At 37.6% G+C, this 18,126-nt stretch overlaps 1 protein-coding gene across 1 annotated transcript in view; it reads right to left on the bottom strand.

Moving 5' to 3' along the window:
* The window catches only part of LOC112664452 (uncharacterized), an 89,220-nt gene that overhangs the window by 50,008 nt on the left and 21,086 nt on the right, over positions 1 to 18,126 (bottom strand). The window contains 1 exon segment of the mRNA XM_049095274.1: positions 3,991 to 4,109. Within this exon segment, the coding sequence (XP_048951231.1) occupies positions 3,991 to 4,109 (119 nt within the window).

Raw genomic sequence — 18,126 nt, forward strand, 5'->3', positions numbered from 1 at the left:
AAACTGGACTTATAAATATCAATATGGTGTAGTGGTATATTTGCTTTTTCTTTCCTAGATAGGCTGCTTATCTATTTTCAGCAATTAGACACCCATTACCTCACATGGAAGCACATTTTATTTATGGAGAGTACACTATTGAGCCAAATGAAATCTATTTCTCTTCTTAAGGTCTTCTAGCTACAAGAATCTTAGAAATAGATGTTATATCCTCTTCTCAGTAACTTCTCATGAGCCTCAATCAGGCTATCAGTTTGCTTAGGAGTGGAATACATTCACCTTTGATAATCACACTTTATTCCCTCTGCCGAATTTGAGTTTTCAGCACATCTATGACTCTACTGATAACTGGGCAGTCTTCTCAGTACTATTCACATGACAGGGCAGGGAAGGGGAACGGTGGTGAGCCTTCTGTGATCCTCAGCAGGGTCAAGGTAGAACCTCAAAGACTGGCTGAACTGGAGAGGATAATGGTCATCCTATGGGAAAGCCCCGAAGGCACGGCTACAACCCTTATTTCTCACATACTCTATAGGACACCAGGTCAAACTATTAGTTCTGTGGAAAAAATAACAGCAACAGAAACATGACTTTGGACATTTGGGATCACATAAAACGAATAACTGTACACTGAATTTTTACACTATCATCTGGTGGTTTTGGCACTAGGGGGGACATGGTTTTAATTTTTTTGGTACAGCCACTTGCTGTCAGAGCTTCTCGGGTCATTTCTCACATTTTTGCTACAGAAATCTGTTCACTTGGTTAATACATTAATACACTAAGACTAAACTTGCTTACTTTTCTGTTAAACATTTGCACCATCACTTTTCTAAAATCCTAGCCTTCTTAAAAACACTAGTTTCCTTACTAAGCTTAACAGTTTTCTATCATCTAATACTTACTTTGTATTCTGTTTATCCCCTTCCCTGACACTTAAAGATTTCAGAGACTCTCTCTATTGCAGATCCTTAAAATTTCGTGTGTTTGAGGTTGATGAGCTTCTTAATAAAAAGATGCTTTAGAGAGGATCCTTTGCCTGTTCCCCAGGAGACACTACGTGGCCTAAATTCAAGACCAAACCTGATGGACTTGTTTATTCTTTTTTATTCAAATGTAATTAACATAGTGTTATATTAGTTTCAGGTGTACAATTTTATGATCCAACAATTCTATACATCACTCAGTGCTTGATACAGTTAAGTGCAGTCACTTCTCTTTTTTCAATAAAAAGTATTTGCTAAATCATTCTCCTGCAAGGCCTAGAAATATGACCAACTCAGTGGTGATGAGTACCCTTGGCACCCATACTGTGGTCTCCAGATAGATAGCATTTCCAGCTAAAAGGAATCAAAGCCCCTAATATCTTGTGAAAAGAGAAAGGAAGGGAGATAGCAGTGACTACTGCAATTGTATCAGAATGACTCAGGAATCAATGTGAGGCTCCTTTTGCCAAGATGGCACAATTTGAGCATCAATAAGAACAACTACTACAACATATTTTGTGTTAAAAATCCATTAATTCATAATAACACACACGTACACACAACGTGTGTAGTCAACCTCTGAAGAATGCTAAGAAACTAGGTTACTACTCTAAAAATCAGCAAATAAAGGAAAAATAAATCAAGTGTTTAATCTACCTTTCCTTGATAACCAAAAAATAAATGAAGGAAGCCTTTGGTTTCTCTTCCAGTTAAGAAAAACGGGAAATCACAGAATGAGAATGTCACAATTTTCCAAGTGCCTAATATAATATGGGGTCGTGGCAATGATAATTAATGGCCACTGACATCAGAAAACAGAAAGAGAACCAAACTCCTATGCCTCCTGATTGAAGTACACTCAGACATATGGATGAAAGTATTTTTTTAATATTTTATTTATTTATTCATGAAAGACACAGGTAGAGAGAGAGGCAGAGACACAGGCAGAGGGAGAAGCAGGCTCCACGCAGGGAGCCTGACGTGGGACTCGATCCTGGGTCTCCAGGATCACACCCTGGGCTGAAGGCGGCACTAAACCGCTGAGCCACCAGGGCTGCCCAGATGAAAAGTATTCTTACACCACCACCCCCTCACCCAATGGAACCTGAAACTAAATCAGTCTCTACATTTTTATTGCCAGTGTACATAAGTGACTTTATGAAGATGGTCAGCAAAATGCAGAATAAGGCTAACTTTACATGACTAAGACCCAGTTTATCTAACAAATAGGTTAAAAGGGAGGAAAAAGAAAACCAATAAAGTGAAAAGGTAATTTGAGATTAATTAAAATATAGGATTGAGAACGTCAATTGTGTAGACCTTATTGGCTCCTTACAAACCACGGTTTTAAAAAAAGAAACCAAAAATAAATAAATAAATAAAAATAAATAAAAATAAAAAAAGAAACCACAACAATTAGATACGTTATCACTGGATGTTTGATATATAAAGGAATAACTAATTTTTTTACATATGAAATTAATGTGGTTATGTTTATAAAACTTACTTTCCCATAGAAAATGACTTATGGGTTAGAGGATATAATGTCTGGGAATAACTTCAACAAAATACAATGTGTGGTGTGGTCAGGGGGAGGGTGCTGTCAGGTTAAACATAAAACAAGAATTGATGACTACTAAGCTAGTAACCTGTACATGGGAGTCAAGTGAAACTGTCCCTCTCCTGGTAATGCTTAAAATTATCTATAACAAAAAGGTTTTAAACTTCTTCAGCTACAAACTTTCCTCAGAGCTCCAGTTTGACCACGGATGACATTACCTTAGTCTTATAGGCAAACTCAATCATATTCAAAACCAATTCTCTAACCACTTCTCTGCCCCCTTTCTCTCTGTGAAAAGCACCACCATCCTAGTAATGGGGTTCCTCTCACTTCCACATCCAATCAGGTATATCAAGCCCTGTGTAGACTTCTTCCCTTCCTTTCCTTATTGCCACCAGACTAGTTCAGATCTCTCTATCTTTTGTCTAGTGCTTCCTTCATCCCACATTATCATCTCTCCCATCTTCATGGGATATTCCCATAAATATTCCCATGATATTCCCATGAATAGTCCCAAAATATTCCTCCAAGTACCCTATTCCTGAACCAGGTTTAACACCCTCCCCCTCACTTATCTACAGCAAACATGTCAATTTGGACTTTGTCTCTAGTTTAATGGATCATAACTTCTTCCTATTATGTTTCTGTGACAAAAACAGAGTAACTAAACTTACCAAAACTAATATTATACAGAGGCATAAAGCAGCCTCTTAAATGTGTCCTTCAGATTAGAATCCCTTCTATTCTCTGGGGTATTTGGGTGGCTCAGCAGTTGAGCATCTGCCTTCGGCTCAGGGCGTGCATGATCCCAGGGTTCCAGGATCAAGTCCCACTTCAGGCTCCCTGCATGGAGCCTGAAGTTCCCTGCTTCTCCCTCTGCCTGTGTCTCTGCCTCTCTCTCTTTCTGTCTCTCATGAATTAATGAATAAAATCTTAAAAAAAAGAAAAAAAGAATCTTTTCAATTCTCATCTTATCATCATCAATTCATATTGGATAATAACTATTCTGTTGATTATACTACTTTACTTTTGAATTTCCTGGACTGAGCATTCACATGCATTACTACAGTTCATCTGATAAAGTGATGGAACTAACAAAGCATATCTAGTATAAATATAATCACATATGAAGCAAAGTGACATGACAATCTGGAAGACAAAAAAGAAAAATCACTGGTATTCACAGGGGAACTTTCAGAGTCTTAAGTACTTCGCACTGTAGCTGACATAATTACATTTTCATTCTTTAAAGCTGGTTCCACAACAATTAGAAAGTTTATTCCCTGCACCAAGCCCTGTTTAAAGTTACTGTTTAAAATATTACATAATTATTGATAGACATAATGGTCAATGTCAAACACCTTTTATTTTAGAGTCTGTCAGGAGTTTAGGATGTCTCAATAGAAGGAAGCAAAACATTTAAGACTTAATTAATACGCTTACCTGATTAGACTTTTCTACTGTACTGCTGGGAACCTCAGTAGTGTCCTTCACAAAAAAGTTATCTATGTTGTCTCTCTCTGCACACTCTTGGCTGCAAACTGGACATCGAATGACTCCAACTGGGAAAAACAAAATGGCGTTCTAAGATTTTTTTGGTTTCCACAGCATAACGATTTCATTGTCTGTATATAACTGTAAAATGGTCATGGCAGTAAGTTAACATCTGCCACCACGCAGTTACAAAAGTTTTTTTCCTGTGATAAGAATTTTCAAGATCCACTCTTCTAGCTACTTTTTAAAAAAATGTACATTCAATTTACCAACATATAGTGTAACACCAGTGCTTATCACATCACATGCCCTCCTTAATGCCTGTGACCCAGTTACCGCAGCCCCCCACCCACTTTCCCTTCAGCAAACTTGTTTCCCAGAGTTGAGTCTCTCATGGTTTGTCTTCCTCTATTTTTCCCCCATTCAGTTTCCCTTCCTTCCTTTACAGTCCCTTGCACTATTTCTTTTATTTCACACATAAGTCAAAACATGTGATAACTGTCTTTCTCCAGTTGACTTATTTCACTCAGCATAACACCCTCCAGTTCCTTCCACGTCAATGTAAAAGGTATTTATCCTTTCTGATGGCTGAGTAATATTCCATTGTACATATACACCACATCTTTATCCATTCATCTGTCAAAGGACATCGTGGCTCCTTCCACAATTTGGCTATTGTGGACACTGCTGCTATGAACATTGGGGTGCAGGTGTCCCCTCATTTCACTACATCTGTATGTTTGGGGTAAATACCCAGTAGTGCAATTGCTGGGTCATAATTCTAGCTACTTTCAAATAAGCAATATAATATTATTAACTACAGTTACCATGCTGTACATTACAACCCTATGACTTATTCATTTTATAACTGGAAATTTGTACCTTTGACCCTCCTCATTCTTTACCCGCTCATGACACTTTACATCTTAGGCAATCACAATTTGTTCTCTATATCCATGAACTCTCATTATAAATTTAAATACAAATATACTAAGCACTAAGTGAGCACATCTCATTCAAATTGTAACCGAGTTCTTTTATAATGTCCACTCTCTTCCAGGTCATACCTGCTATTACTTAACACAAAGCAATTCAGTGTGTGTGTGTGTGTGTGTGTGTGTGTGTGTGTGTATACATACACACACACACATACACGTATGTACACATATACATATATCTTACACTTAATTTAATAATGAATAATACTTCATTATTTTAAATGATATGCCCCTTCAATAACCCCATGCTGCTCTTTTTATTGTTTAGTAATTTCCCCTGGTAGTGGTTTTCAAATATGGATGTGCAGAACAATGTGGGAGATTTTTTTTTAAAAAATAGAGACTCTGGAATCCCTGGGTGGCCCAGCGGTTTAGCGCCTGCTTTTGGCCCAGGGCGCAATCCTGGAGACCCGGGATCGAATCCCACATCAGGCTCCCGATGCATGGAGCCTGCTTCTCCCTCTGCCTGTGTCTCTGCCTCTCTCTCTGTGTGTGTGACTATCATAAATTTTTTTAAAAAATTTTTCCTAAAAAAAAAAGTCCATCAACAGTAGAAACGAAATACTGTGATATATTCAAATAGTAAAATACACCAATGACATCACTACACTTTAACTACAGACAACAACACAACTGAATCCCAAACAATATTATATTAAGTGAAGAAGTCCTAGAATAATACATATACCATTCAAGTTAAAAAAAAGATCCAATACAATTCAAATAAATTATTATATAGGAAAGCATACACAGATGACCAACTATAAAGAAAAGCATGGGAATGATTAGCATACAAGTCTGGACAGTGGGTAGGCCCAGGAAAGAGCAAAGCAGCAGTAGCAGCTCCTCTCCAGTACTAACTTCAAAACATGTCTATTGTTCAACTAAACTGCTTCCAACGCTGAGAAGATGGGTGCAAATGAGACCTCAGGCCTAGTAAAAAACCTGCTTGCTTTTGTCAGAGCTCTCTTCTAACTCTAGACTAGCTGCTAGGGTACTAGTAGCCCTCAGAGGAACCCAGCTCTCATAAATTAATAAGTATAATCCCCATCTTACAGATCAGAAAACTAATCACCATCACTTGCCCAGGGTCATACAACTACTAAGTGGCAAATCTGGGATTTGAATCTAGCCTAATGACACATCTTGTATACATTTTACATGGAACATATTAAAATAAAAAAAATAGGGATCCCTGGGTGGCGCAGCGGTTTGGCGCCTGCCTTTGGCCCAGGGCGCGATCCTGGAGACCTGGGATCGAATCCCACGTCAGGCTCCCGGTGCATGGAGCCTGCTTCTCCCTCTGCCTGTGTCTCTGCCTCTCTCTCTCTCTGCGCCTCTCTCTCTCTCTCTGTGACTATCATAAAAATAAATAAATAAATAAATAAATAAATAAATAAATAAATAAATAAATAAATAAAATATGTTGCTTAAAACCACATAGACCTAGGTGCCTCCTTTGGATTAATTGCTCTATAACCCCTAAAACCTTTTGAGCCTCCATTTCCTCTTCTGTAAAACAACAGTAAATGATAATCATAATAGTAGTTACCATATTGTGAGTTTCCTGTGTTCCAGTTGTGCTACATGTTTCACACTCATCAGAATAAATTTGAGGTAGGACTGTTCTAAGGATTCTATGAATAAATGTATAAAAAGGGCCTAATGATGTCAAGCTGGTTACTTGGTAAGCCTGTGCATTATAATTAAAATCAGATAACAGGGGACTCCTTCTGAAAGGATCAGCATGACTTCATCTATCTGATTTCCTCAAAGTATGATCTACTAATGCTACAAATGAATTCAGGTTAATAAAGGCACCTCTACCTAAAAGTACCAGTAGGAAAAGAAAGTGCATAACTAAAAGTAACAATGGGACTCAATGTTGAATGTATCTTAAATTTGTGTCTCAAGTTTCATTCCAACCACACAATTTAAGAGTACAAGAAAAACAAGACACTGCATACTATATAGTAAGTAACTGAATGCCTGTATGAAAAAAGGGGTTCTTTTGACACGCCATCCTGGGAAGAATGGGAATACTATAAAAACATAATTCAACTCCCATTTTTGAAAGGGAAAACGTGAGATCCAAAAGGCAAGCAGGTAGTCAACTTTAAAGAGAAAAGCAAATGTATCTCACAAATGCTATAAATTGCTTCTTTTAGCTAATACCAAAAGTAAGAATATGGAGTATGTGCTGGGGAGAAGCTAAACAAGGAAATCACCTATTAAATTAACACTTCATTATTATATTTTTCTGCATTTTAAAGGAAAAGGACTAAATGATGATCTGTCCATGGTCCTATCGATGCCACTGATGTATGCTTCCTACTTAAACATACATACATACACATGCATTTAACAAAAGACCTAATTAAACGTTATCTACAAGAAATCCAATTAAATACGCACACAGTTTAAAAAAATAAAAAGGACAGAAACAGATACACATTCAACAATAAGCCTATAAAACCTGGAAGACTTTACCAGATATAAAGTGGGACAATATATTATGATAAAGGGGTAAATTCCTTACAAAGACATAAACAACTTGAACAAAAGAATCAAATAACTTGATGCAAATGATGTTTAAAGAATACCCAATGATAGCAGAATACATATTAACTGTGTCTGGAATATATACCCAGAAATACCATACGTTGTGCAACAAAACAAGTATGATTAAATTAAAAGAACTAAAAACGCAAAACATTGTTCCATGATCACAATGAGATTAACTTAGAAATTAGAAATAGAACTGGAAAATCCCCAACTACGTGGAAATTGAACAACTTATTTCCTTTTTTTTTAATTTTTATTTATTTATGATAGTCACACACAGAGAGAGAGAGAGAGAGAGAGAGGCAGAGACATAGGCAGAGGGAGAAGCAGGCTCCATGCACCGGGAGCCCGACGTGGGATTTGATCCCAGGTCTCCAGGATCGCACCCTGGGCCAAAGGCAGGCGCCAAACCGCTACGCCACCCAGGGATCCCGAAATTGAACAACTTATTTCCATGTTGATTAAAAAAAAAAAAAAATCAACGATCTAGGAAACTTCCATGTCAAGAATCTAGAAAAAGAACTGTAAATTTATCCCAAAGAAAGCAGAATGAAGGAAATAATGAGTAGAAAACTATTGGGAAAGAAAAGAAAATGGGAATAAAGGAAAACAAAAAAGGCAATGAAACAGAAGTTAGTTTGGGAAGTGAGGGAGGACGGGTTGTTAAAATTAATACTCTAGCTAGACTTATCAAAAAATTATAATGAAAAAAATCAAATAAAATAGAGGCCATTGTACAGACTTTGTGGACCTTAAAGTAACAGGAGAATACTGTGATCAACTTGATTAAATGTACTGATTCTTTGAAAGACAGAATTACCCCAAATCTTAAAAAAAAAAAAAAAATAGAAAACCTGAATAGCCCTGTATCAATTAAAGAAACTGAATTTGTTTCCAAACGTTCCCTCAAAGAAAAGTCTAGCTCTAGAAGGAACCACTGGTGAATTCTGTCAAACATAAAAAGAAGATAATATCAGCTATAAACAACTCTTAGAAAACAGAGAAGAAACACATTTCTCATCTCATTTTATAAGGCCAGTAATGTCCTGATACTAAAATCAGATGCAATCATTAGGGCAGGACAGAAAAGTACAGATCAGTATGTCTCATGAACAAAGATTAACAAAAATCATTAACAAAATATCAGAATATCAAGGGAAGAAACACATAAAAAGGATAATACATCATGGTTAAATAAAGTTTATCATAGAAATGCAAGGCTGGTTGAGCATTCAAATCAATTACAGTAATTCACTACATTAACAAAATAAAGGAGAAAAGTCTTAGTATGATCATCCGTGAAAAATTCAGCACCCATACAAGATACATTCAGTATCCTAGGAATAGAATGAAACTTCCTCAACCTGATAAAAGCCATGTTTGAAAATCTTACACATAACATATTTAATGATGAAATACTAAATGCTTTCTGGTGTGACTTGGAAGAAATCAAGGACTTCCACTCACAACTTCTATTCCAAGCTCTTTTAATTAGTACAAAAAAGGCAAGATAAAGAAATAAAGGGTAAACAGGTTGAAAAGGATAAGTATAATTGTTTAAAGTCACAATAAGCAATCACCTATGTAAAAAATTATAAAGCATACATACACAAAAACAAACCAAACAAAAACACATGACATAGGAACATTTTTATCAAATTACTTGTTAGTCCTGTATAATGAAAACTAAGAAACAAAAATTAATGATCACCCTTAAGAGAGACATTAAACATGTTCCTGGAATGGAACATTCAACATGGTTAGGATATTCCTTCTCCCCAAACTGAGCTAAAGATTCAGTGCAATTCCAATTAAAATACCAGCAGGCTTTTTGTAGAAACTGACAAACTGAGGCTAAAATTTATATGAAAATGCAAAAGGACAAGAATAGCAAAAACAATTTGAAAAATAAATTTGGAGGGCTTATGTGATCTGATTTCAAGACTTACTATAGAGCTACAGTAATCAAGACAGGATGGTCTTTATGTAGGGACAGAAATACAAACAGTGGAACAGAATGGACTCCAGAAATAGACATATACATATAGAATATAAAACAAGTATCTTAATCATTGTCTCAGAAAGGCTTGAGAGCAAATACAACAACTAAGAATTTTGCAGAAGTGAAGTGATAAATCCTACCAAGAGAAAAATCTTAAAAGCAAAAAAAAAAAACAAAAAACAGTCGGCTTATCATCAAACAAGACAAAAGTAAGACCGATTGCCTACTTCTCACCAGCAACAATGTAAATCAGAAGACATCTTCCAAGTGTTAAAGGCATCTTCCAAGTGTTAAAAACAATAATTGCCTTGCTAGACCTCTAAACCCAGCAGAAATATCTTTAAAGATCAATTAAGATAAACAACTTTATGTGATCTGGCCAGTCAACCTCAATACTATTCTACTAACAAATCTTTACTAGACATTCTTTGCTTCCTGATGCAATATGAAGCATATTCTTCATATGAATATGAAGCATCTTTTATGGAGTACTATTACCAAACAAGATTCAGCCTGAATTTAATCACCTAAACTTCTAGTTGAGAGGAATGACTTAAAGAGCGTATGAGGAGGGACGCCTGGGTGGCTCAGCAGTTGAGCACCTGCCTTTGGCTCAGGGAGATCCTGGAGTCCCGGGATCAAGTCCCACATCGAGCTCCCTGCATGGAGCCTGCTTCTCCTTCTGTCTGTGTCTCTGCTTCTCTCTCTTTCTCTCTGTCTCTCATGAATAAATAAAATATTTTTAAAAAAAGAATGTATGAAGAAACACCACAGGAATGCAGAACATAAAGTATTTTATCACTCCAACTGATGGGTTCTCTGCAAGTCCAAATAATAGAATAGGGAGAGGAGAGGAAACTATTCTAGTTTAAGAAAGACTTAAGAAACACAGTAACTAAATGTGCTTAGTTAATCCTTGACTGGTTTCTGGTTTGAACAAAATAGCTGTAAAGGACATTTTGAGGACAAGATAGTTAATATGAAAACGATGCACTTGTCTTAGAATAGTAGAAAACAACAGCTATGCTAACTACCCATGATAATGATATGGGATTATCCAGGCAATTGTTCTTATTTTGGAAGATTCAAGTTGAAGTATTAAGGATGAAATGCCAAATCTGTGATTTACTTTAAAATAGCAGTAAAAATGGCAGCAAAAGATGTCAAAAATATGGCAGCTTCTAGGGTTGGTCTCTCCACCAAAACAAACATTAAGCTGGAAAAACACTATCAGAATCCACTATTTTAGAACTCTAGAGTCACTCAGACACTTATAGCAACCAGAGAAGTGCTTAATAGAGACAGAGGCTGTTGAACTTTGGTAAAAGAGCTACTTGGGTAAACCAGCTACCATGCCTCCTTCTTGAATCATGTTGCATTGTGGGTATAGCAGCCTGCATTCCTCAAGTGGCTGGCTGGTTCCAGAGGGACAGTAGGATCTTGAACTCTAAACTTAATTTTGGAGTTTTGTGATTTGGGTAGTACGAGGTTCCCCTGAGGGTCAGCTAGGATGGCTGGCTTTACTCAGCACCCCCAGAAAACAGCAGCTTCTTTGGTGGCACCTATCAGAACATCTAAACAGGCATATACACTTAAAAAAATTCCACACATTAACAACAGAACTTCTGAGATGTCACAGGCTGAGTGCCAAGATAACAGGTCAGTAATGGGCACAAGGAAAGCTTTGTGAAAAACAGTTTAGGAAAGCCACTATACAAATAGGCAACTGAAGACCTCAACAAGCAACAAAATCAATTCCTGAAGAGAACCTGACTTCCAAAGTTACCACAATATACTACTCAAAATGTCCAGGTTTCAACAACCAAAAATATAAAGTATTTAAAGAAATCAGGAAATAGAATTCATTCATAGGAAGCAATAATTTGACAGAGATGGCAGATCTGAACAGGCAGAAGAAATAATCAGCAAGCCTGAAGGACAAGTCAGTTCAAATTATCCAGTATGAAGAATAGAATGAAAATAATGACAAAGAAAGTTGAACAGAACCTGAGAGACTTGTGAGATAATACAAAAAAATAATGGTTGAAAATAGCCTAAATTTGATGGAAGTCATGAATCTACATATCTAAGAAGTAGGGGTTGGGAGTGGGGGGGGGACCCCAAGTAAGTTAAACACAAAGAGAACTGGCGATTATGGTAACTCTAGAACTCTAACTGTCCCACTCCTCCTAGATTGCTGATTTTTGCTTATTGATGGAGGGAACAGTTCCTTTGTGACTTTTATTAACGATCTTGCAAAGTATGTATGTATTCCTTTTGAAGTTTCTGTTCCATGCTGTCTGATGGCCAATCACCTGACAAAGATTTCCTTAAATATCTGACTCCAAAACGTGAAGGAGGTACTGTCACTTTAAATTTCAGCAAACATCAATGTCCAGTCCTCAGGAATCTCTCAGACCAATTAAAACACACAACCTTACATTTTGGAGCCCTCTACCAAACAGCAACAGCCTTTCCCTTCAATCAAACACTCTCCTAGTTCTTTTAAGAGTTTGACCAAGGTCCAGAGTCTAAAATAGTTGATTCTAGTCGTTTTCTCCAGTCTATTGGTTGTTTCACTGAAAAGACCGAACCCTATGAAGTTCTACTGTGTCATTAGGCATGATGTCACTTTGACTTAACCAGAATTTAAAATTATTATATACCAACAGCACTATCAAAAGGGTGAAAAGACAATACAGAGAGAGAAAAATTTTTGCAAATCAAAATTTAGTAAGGTTTTAATATCTAGAATATATAAAGAAGCCCTACAACTCAACAACAGAAAATGTCAGTACCAAAGGACTCGAATAGACCTATCTCCAAATAAGATACACAAATGATAAATAAGTATATGAAATGATTCTGATCATTAATCAGTAGGGAAATGTAAATCAAAACCACAGTAAGATATCACTTCACATCCACAAGAATGGCTATTATCCAAAAAAGGAATGGAAGTGTTGCAGAGGATGGAGGATATGGAGAAATCTGACCCTGATACATTGCTGGTGGGATACAGCAGATAAAGTGGTGCAGCCAATGCAGAAAAGAGTTTGGTAGTTCCTCAAAGAGTTAAAAACATAGAATCACCAAATGATCTAACAATTCCAGTTCTAGGTATATGCCCAAAAGAACTGAAAATGGGACTCAGCATATACTTGTTCACAGCAGTGTTATTCATAAGAGTGGAACAGTGGCTCTGTCCATCACAGATGAATGAATAAAATAGTGCTGTGTCTGTAAAATAGAGTATTATTTGACCATTAAATCAGAATGAAATTCTGATGCTGTAACAATGATAATCCTCGAAAATACTAAATAAACCAGACAAAAAGGTCAAATTATACATATATATATGTAGATAATTCTACTTATATGATTTATATATGTATATACATATAAAAATTGTACTTATATGAGTTATCTACAATAGACAAATTCAGAAGGATGGAAAGCGAAATAGAAGTTACCGGGGGCAGGAAGGGTGAAATGAACTACTGCTTATGAGTAGAGCTTCTATTTAAGATGATGAAAAATATTTTGGGAATAGTAGTGATGGTTACACAACATTATAATTGTACCTAAAGTCATGAAATTGTAGGCCTAAAAATGATTAAAATGGGGAGCCCCTGGATGGCTCAGTGGTTTTATGTCCGACTCTTTGATTTCAGTTCAGATCTTGATCTCAGGGTTGTGAAAAGGAGCCCCAAGTTGAGCTCTGAGCTTGGCATGGAGCCTGCATACGATCTCCCTCTCCCTCCCCCTCTCCCTCTCCGCTTCTGTCCCCCTTAACCAGGTACTCTGTTTTCCTTAAAAATAAAAAAAAGGGTTAAAATGGTAAAATTTACATTGTGTACATTTTTACCATAATAAGAAAAATATTCAGAGTTTGTAAAGCATAGTAGAGTCAACCCCAATGAATTAAAGAAAGCCAATTAACTACCAAAGTTTCTCAAGTGAAACAGAAAACATGAAGAGTCTTATAGATAAAACTTTAGGAAAACTGAATCCGGAGTCAAAATTTTCCCACAAAGAAAAGCACAAGTTCTGGTTGCTATTATATATTCAAGAAAAAAAAAAGGATTCCAATCTTACACAAACTCTTTCAGAGAACTGTAAAAGGTAGCACTCTCTAATTCATTTTATGAAGCTCACATAACTCTAGAGGAAAACTTAAAAGAGTAGTATAAAAGGGATGCCTGGGTGGCTCAGCAGTTGAGCATCTGCCTTTGGCTCAGGGTGTGATCCCAGAGTCCTGGGATCAAGTCCCACATCGGGCTCCTCACAGGGAGCCTGCTTCTCCCTCTGCTCATGTGTCTGCCTCTCTGTCTCTCATGAATAAATAAAATCTAAAAAAATAAATAAATAAAAAAGTAGTCTAAAAAAGGAAAATCACAAAGCAGCAGGAAGATGGCACTGAAGTATGAGGACTCGAGGTTTTCACCTTGTCCCATGAACCCAGCTAATAACTATGAAATCATCCTAAATACCCCAGGATACGACCTGAAGACTTGACAGAACAAACTCCACAACTAAAGGGAGAGAAGATGCCACACTGAAGAAGGTAGAAAGTGTGGAGATGTGACTTAGGGGAGAAACAGATTATGGCCGCTGCACAGGGGAGAGAGCCATGGTCACAGAGAAGGGTGAGAGGACTAAAGAGGGAAAGGGAGAAGATGGGCAGCCTGGGTAGCTCAGCGGTTTAGCACCGACTTTGGCCCAGGGCATGATTCTGGAGACCCGGGATAGAGTCCCACATCGGGCTCCCTGCAGGGAGCCTGCTTCTCCCCTTGCCTGTGTCTCTACCTCTTTCTCTCTCTCTGTGCCTCTCATGAATAAATAAATAAAATCTTTTTAAAAAAGAAGAAGAAGGACAGGGGGAGAGAGAGAGGCACACACACAAGGGAATACACAAGAACATTTCCACCAAGCCACTGGCTTAGAAAACAAGAAGAGCTGAATTTCCTGAGTTCTTGCAACCAGCGGGGCTTAAAGCCTGGAGTTTTAAAGGTCAGTGGGCTTGTCTGTGATAGAGCCCTTAGGGCACTGTGCTGCTCCTGGAGAGAAGGCAGGCAAACCACCCAGAAGCACAGTGTGGAGTGTTCTTAAGAGTGCCTGAGGCACACACTGGGGAGGGAGGTTTATTTGTTCCTCTCAGAGGGTCCCTGAGAGGCAGAGTCCAGAGACACTTCTCTAGAATAAAAGACCTGTCTGGTGCCATTTCCCTCCCCCCACTCCTCAGCATAAACACAGAGCCACATGTAGAAAAGCAGCACACAGTACCAACACTGGCTGCCTAACTTGCTTACATCAAGCACCAACCTCCTGCACTCTGGTAGAACTGCCCTTCTCAGTCACAACTCCCTCAGTCCCAGGGTGGCTGGCCCCTCCCCCTCAGAAGAACAGCACAAAGCCCATGCCACCCCTCCTGACCAGAGAGTTTTGCAGGGCCTCTGTTCTGGTAGAGGTGGTAACAGGTCTCATTTCACAAGCAGACCAAAGCACATCCAGTTAAAACTCACCATACTCGGGCCAAGGACCAAATACTGCCCATGGAAGGCAAGGAGAGCCTCTGCCGACAACAGGCCTGAAGGACAGAGCAGTCAGAACATAAGAACAGACCACATGCAGTACACACCAGAGATACTTTCTGAAGCACTAGGCCCTGGGAACTGCATGATCTCTCTCTCATAAGGCCATTACTTTCAGTAGAAGCAGGAGACATAACTTAACTTTCCTAACACAGAAAAAGAGGCAGAGACCTAGACAAAGTATGAGGACAAAGGAATTTATCCCAAATAAGCGAACAAGATAAGGCCAGGGCCTGAGATCTAAATGAAATAAATATAAGCAACATGCCTGATAGAGAATTTAAAACAAGATCGTAAGGACACTCACGGGCTTAAGAAAAGCACAGAAGGCATCAGTGAGAGCCTTACCACAGAGATAAAAAGAGTTAAAAAAGAATCAATCAGAGACAAAGAGTGTAATAAACAAGGTCAGAAACATGCTTAATGCAATGAACAGCAGGCTGTAATAAGTAGAAGAATAAATGAATGACCTACAAGACAAAGTAATGGAAATTACTCAAGGTGAACAAAAGAGAAGAATTATGGAACAGGAGAACAGATTTAGGGAACTCAGTGACTCCATCAAACATAGTAACACTCATATTACAGGAGTCTCAGAAGAGGAAGAGAGAAAAGGGGGCAGAAAATGTATCTGACGAAATAATAGCTGAAAACTTCCCTAATTTGGAGAAGGAAATAGACATCTAGATTCAGGAGGCACAAAGAACTCCCATCGAAATCAACAATAGCAGGCCAATTCCAAGACATACTGCAATTGAATTTTCAAAATATAGTGACAAAAGAATCTCAAAAGCAGCAAAACAAAAGAGGTCCTTAACTTACAAGGGAAGACCCATAAGGCTAGCTGGAGATTTCTCAACAGAAACTTGGCAAGCCAGAAGAGAGGGGCATGATATATTCAAAGTGCTGAATGAGAAAAAATCCACAGCCAAGAATACTCTATTCAGCAAGGTATCATTTAGAATAGGAAAAATAAAGAATTTGTCTCCAAACAAAAACTAAAGGAGTTCCTGACCACTAAACCAGCACTACATGAAATATTGAAGGGGATTCTTTGGGAAGGGGACACTAAAGTGACAGAATAAAAGCAGCAAACACAAAAGCAGTAACAATGAATATTTCTATAAAAATCAGTCCAGGAGGGACCCCTGGGTGGCTCAGTGGTTGAGCATCTGCCTTTGGCTCAGGTCATGATCCCAGGGTCCTGGGATTGAGTGCCCCTTTAGGCTCCTCACAGGGAGCCTGCTTCTCCCTCTGCCTATATGTCTCTGCCTCCTTCTCTGTAATTAATAAATAAACAAACAAACAAACCAAAAATCAGTCCAGGAAGTCACACACAAAAAGGATATAAAATATAGTAACATATACCTGAAATGTGAGGAAGAGAGGAGAAAAAAATGGGTTCAAACTTGAACAACCATCAACTTAATACAGACTGCTGCGTGGAGAAAAGGTTATATACACAAACCTAATGGCAACTATTTTTTAAAAACCACTGACAAACATGCAAAGAATAAAGAGAAAGAACTCCAAATATATCACTAAAGAAAATCAGCAGAACACGAAAGAGAAGAAAGGATCTGAGAAAATCTCCAGGAACAACCACAAAACAAGTAATAAAATGGCACTAAGTGCATATCTATCAACAATTACTTTGAATGTAAGTGGAATAAACACTCCAATCAAAAGATATAGGGTGGGGCACCCTAGTGGCATAGTCAGTTAAGTAACTGAACCTTGGTTTTGGCTCTGGTGGGGGAGATCCAACCCCATGTGGGGCTCCACGCTTAGCCTGCAGAGTCTCCCTTGAGTTTCTCTCTCCCTCTTCCTCTGTTCCTCCTCCACTATCCATTCACTCACTCTTTCTCTTTCTAAATTAAATACTTTTGGAAAAGACACAAGGTGACAGAATGGATTAAAAAAATCAAAAACAAAAAAAAACAAAACAAAACAAAACAAGACCCATTTATGCTGCCTAAAAGAGACTCATTTTAGGCCTAAAGAACACCTCCAGATTGAAAGTGAGGAGATAGAGAAACAATTATCATGCAAATACAAGTCAAAAGAAGGCTGGAGCAGCAATACTTATATGGGACAAACTAGACTTTATAACAAAGACTGTAGCGAGACAAAGAAGAGCACTATATAATAATAAAGGGGATAAATCAACAATAAGATATAGAAATCATACATATTTATGCACCTAACACAGGAGTACCCAAATATATAAAACATTAAACATAAACTCATCGATAACAATAATAGTAGGGGACTTTACCATCCCACTTACATCAATGGACAGGTAATCTTTTTTTTTTTTTTTTTTTCCCAATGGACAGGTAATCTAAACAGAAAATAAACAATCAATGAAACCAGGAGCTGATTCTTTGAAACACTTAATAAAATTGATCAACCTCTATCTAGATTTATGGAAAAAAAAAAAAGAGAAAGAACCAGAATAAATATCACAAATGAGGAGAGGAGAAATAACAACCAACATCACAGAAATACAAACAATTATAAAAGAATATTATGAGGAATTATATGCCAACAAATTGGACAATTTGGAAGAAATGGATCAATTCCTAGAAACAGAAATTACCAAAACTGAAATAGGAAGAACAGAAAATGAACAGACTGATAACCAGCAATGAAAATGACTCAGTAATCAAAAAAACTCTCAACAAACAAAAGTCCAGGAACAGATGGCTTCACGGGTAAATTCTACCAATCATTTAGAGTTAACACCTATTCATCTGAAACTGTTCCAAAAAACAGAAGAGGAAGGAAATTTTTCAAATTCATTCTATGAGGCCACCATTACACTGGATAGTAAAACCAGATAAAGACACCACACAAAAAAAGAGAACTACAGGCCAATAGCTAGCTGTAGATTAATTAGATGCTCAATAAAATACTAGCAAAC

The sequence above is a fragment of the Canis lupus genome, chromosome 16 (genome assembly GCF_003254725.2).
Source record: "Canis lupus dingo isolate Sandy chromosome 16, ASM325472v2, whole genome shotgun sequence".
In the NCBI taxonomy this organism is placed as follows: domain Eukaryota; kingdom Metazoa; phylum Chordata; class Mammalia; order Carnivora; family Canidae; genus Canis; species Canis lupus.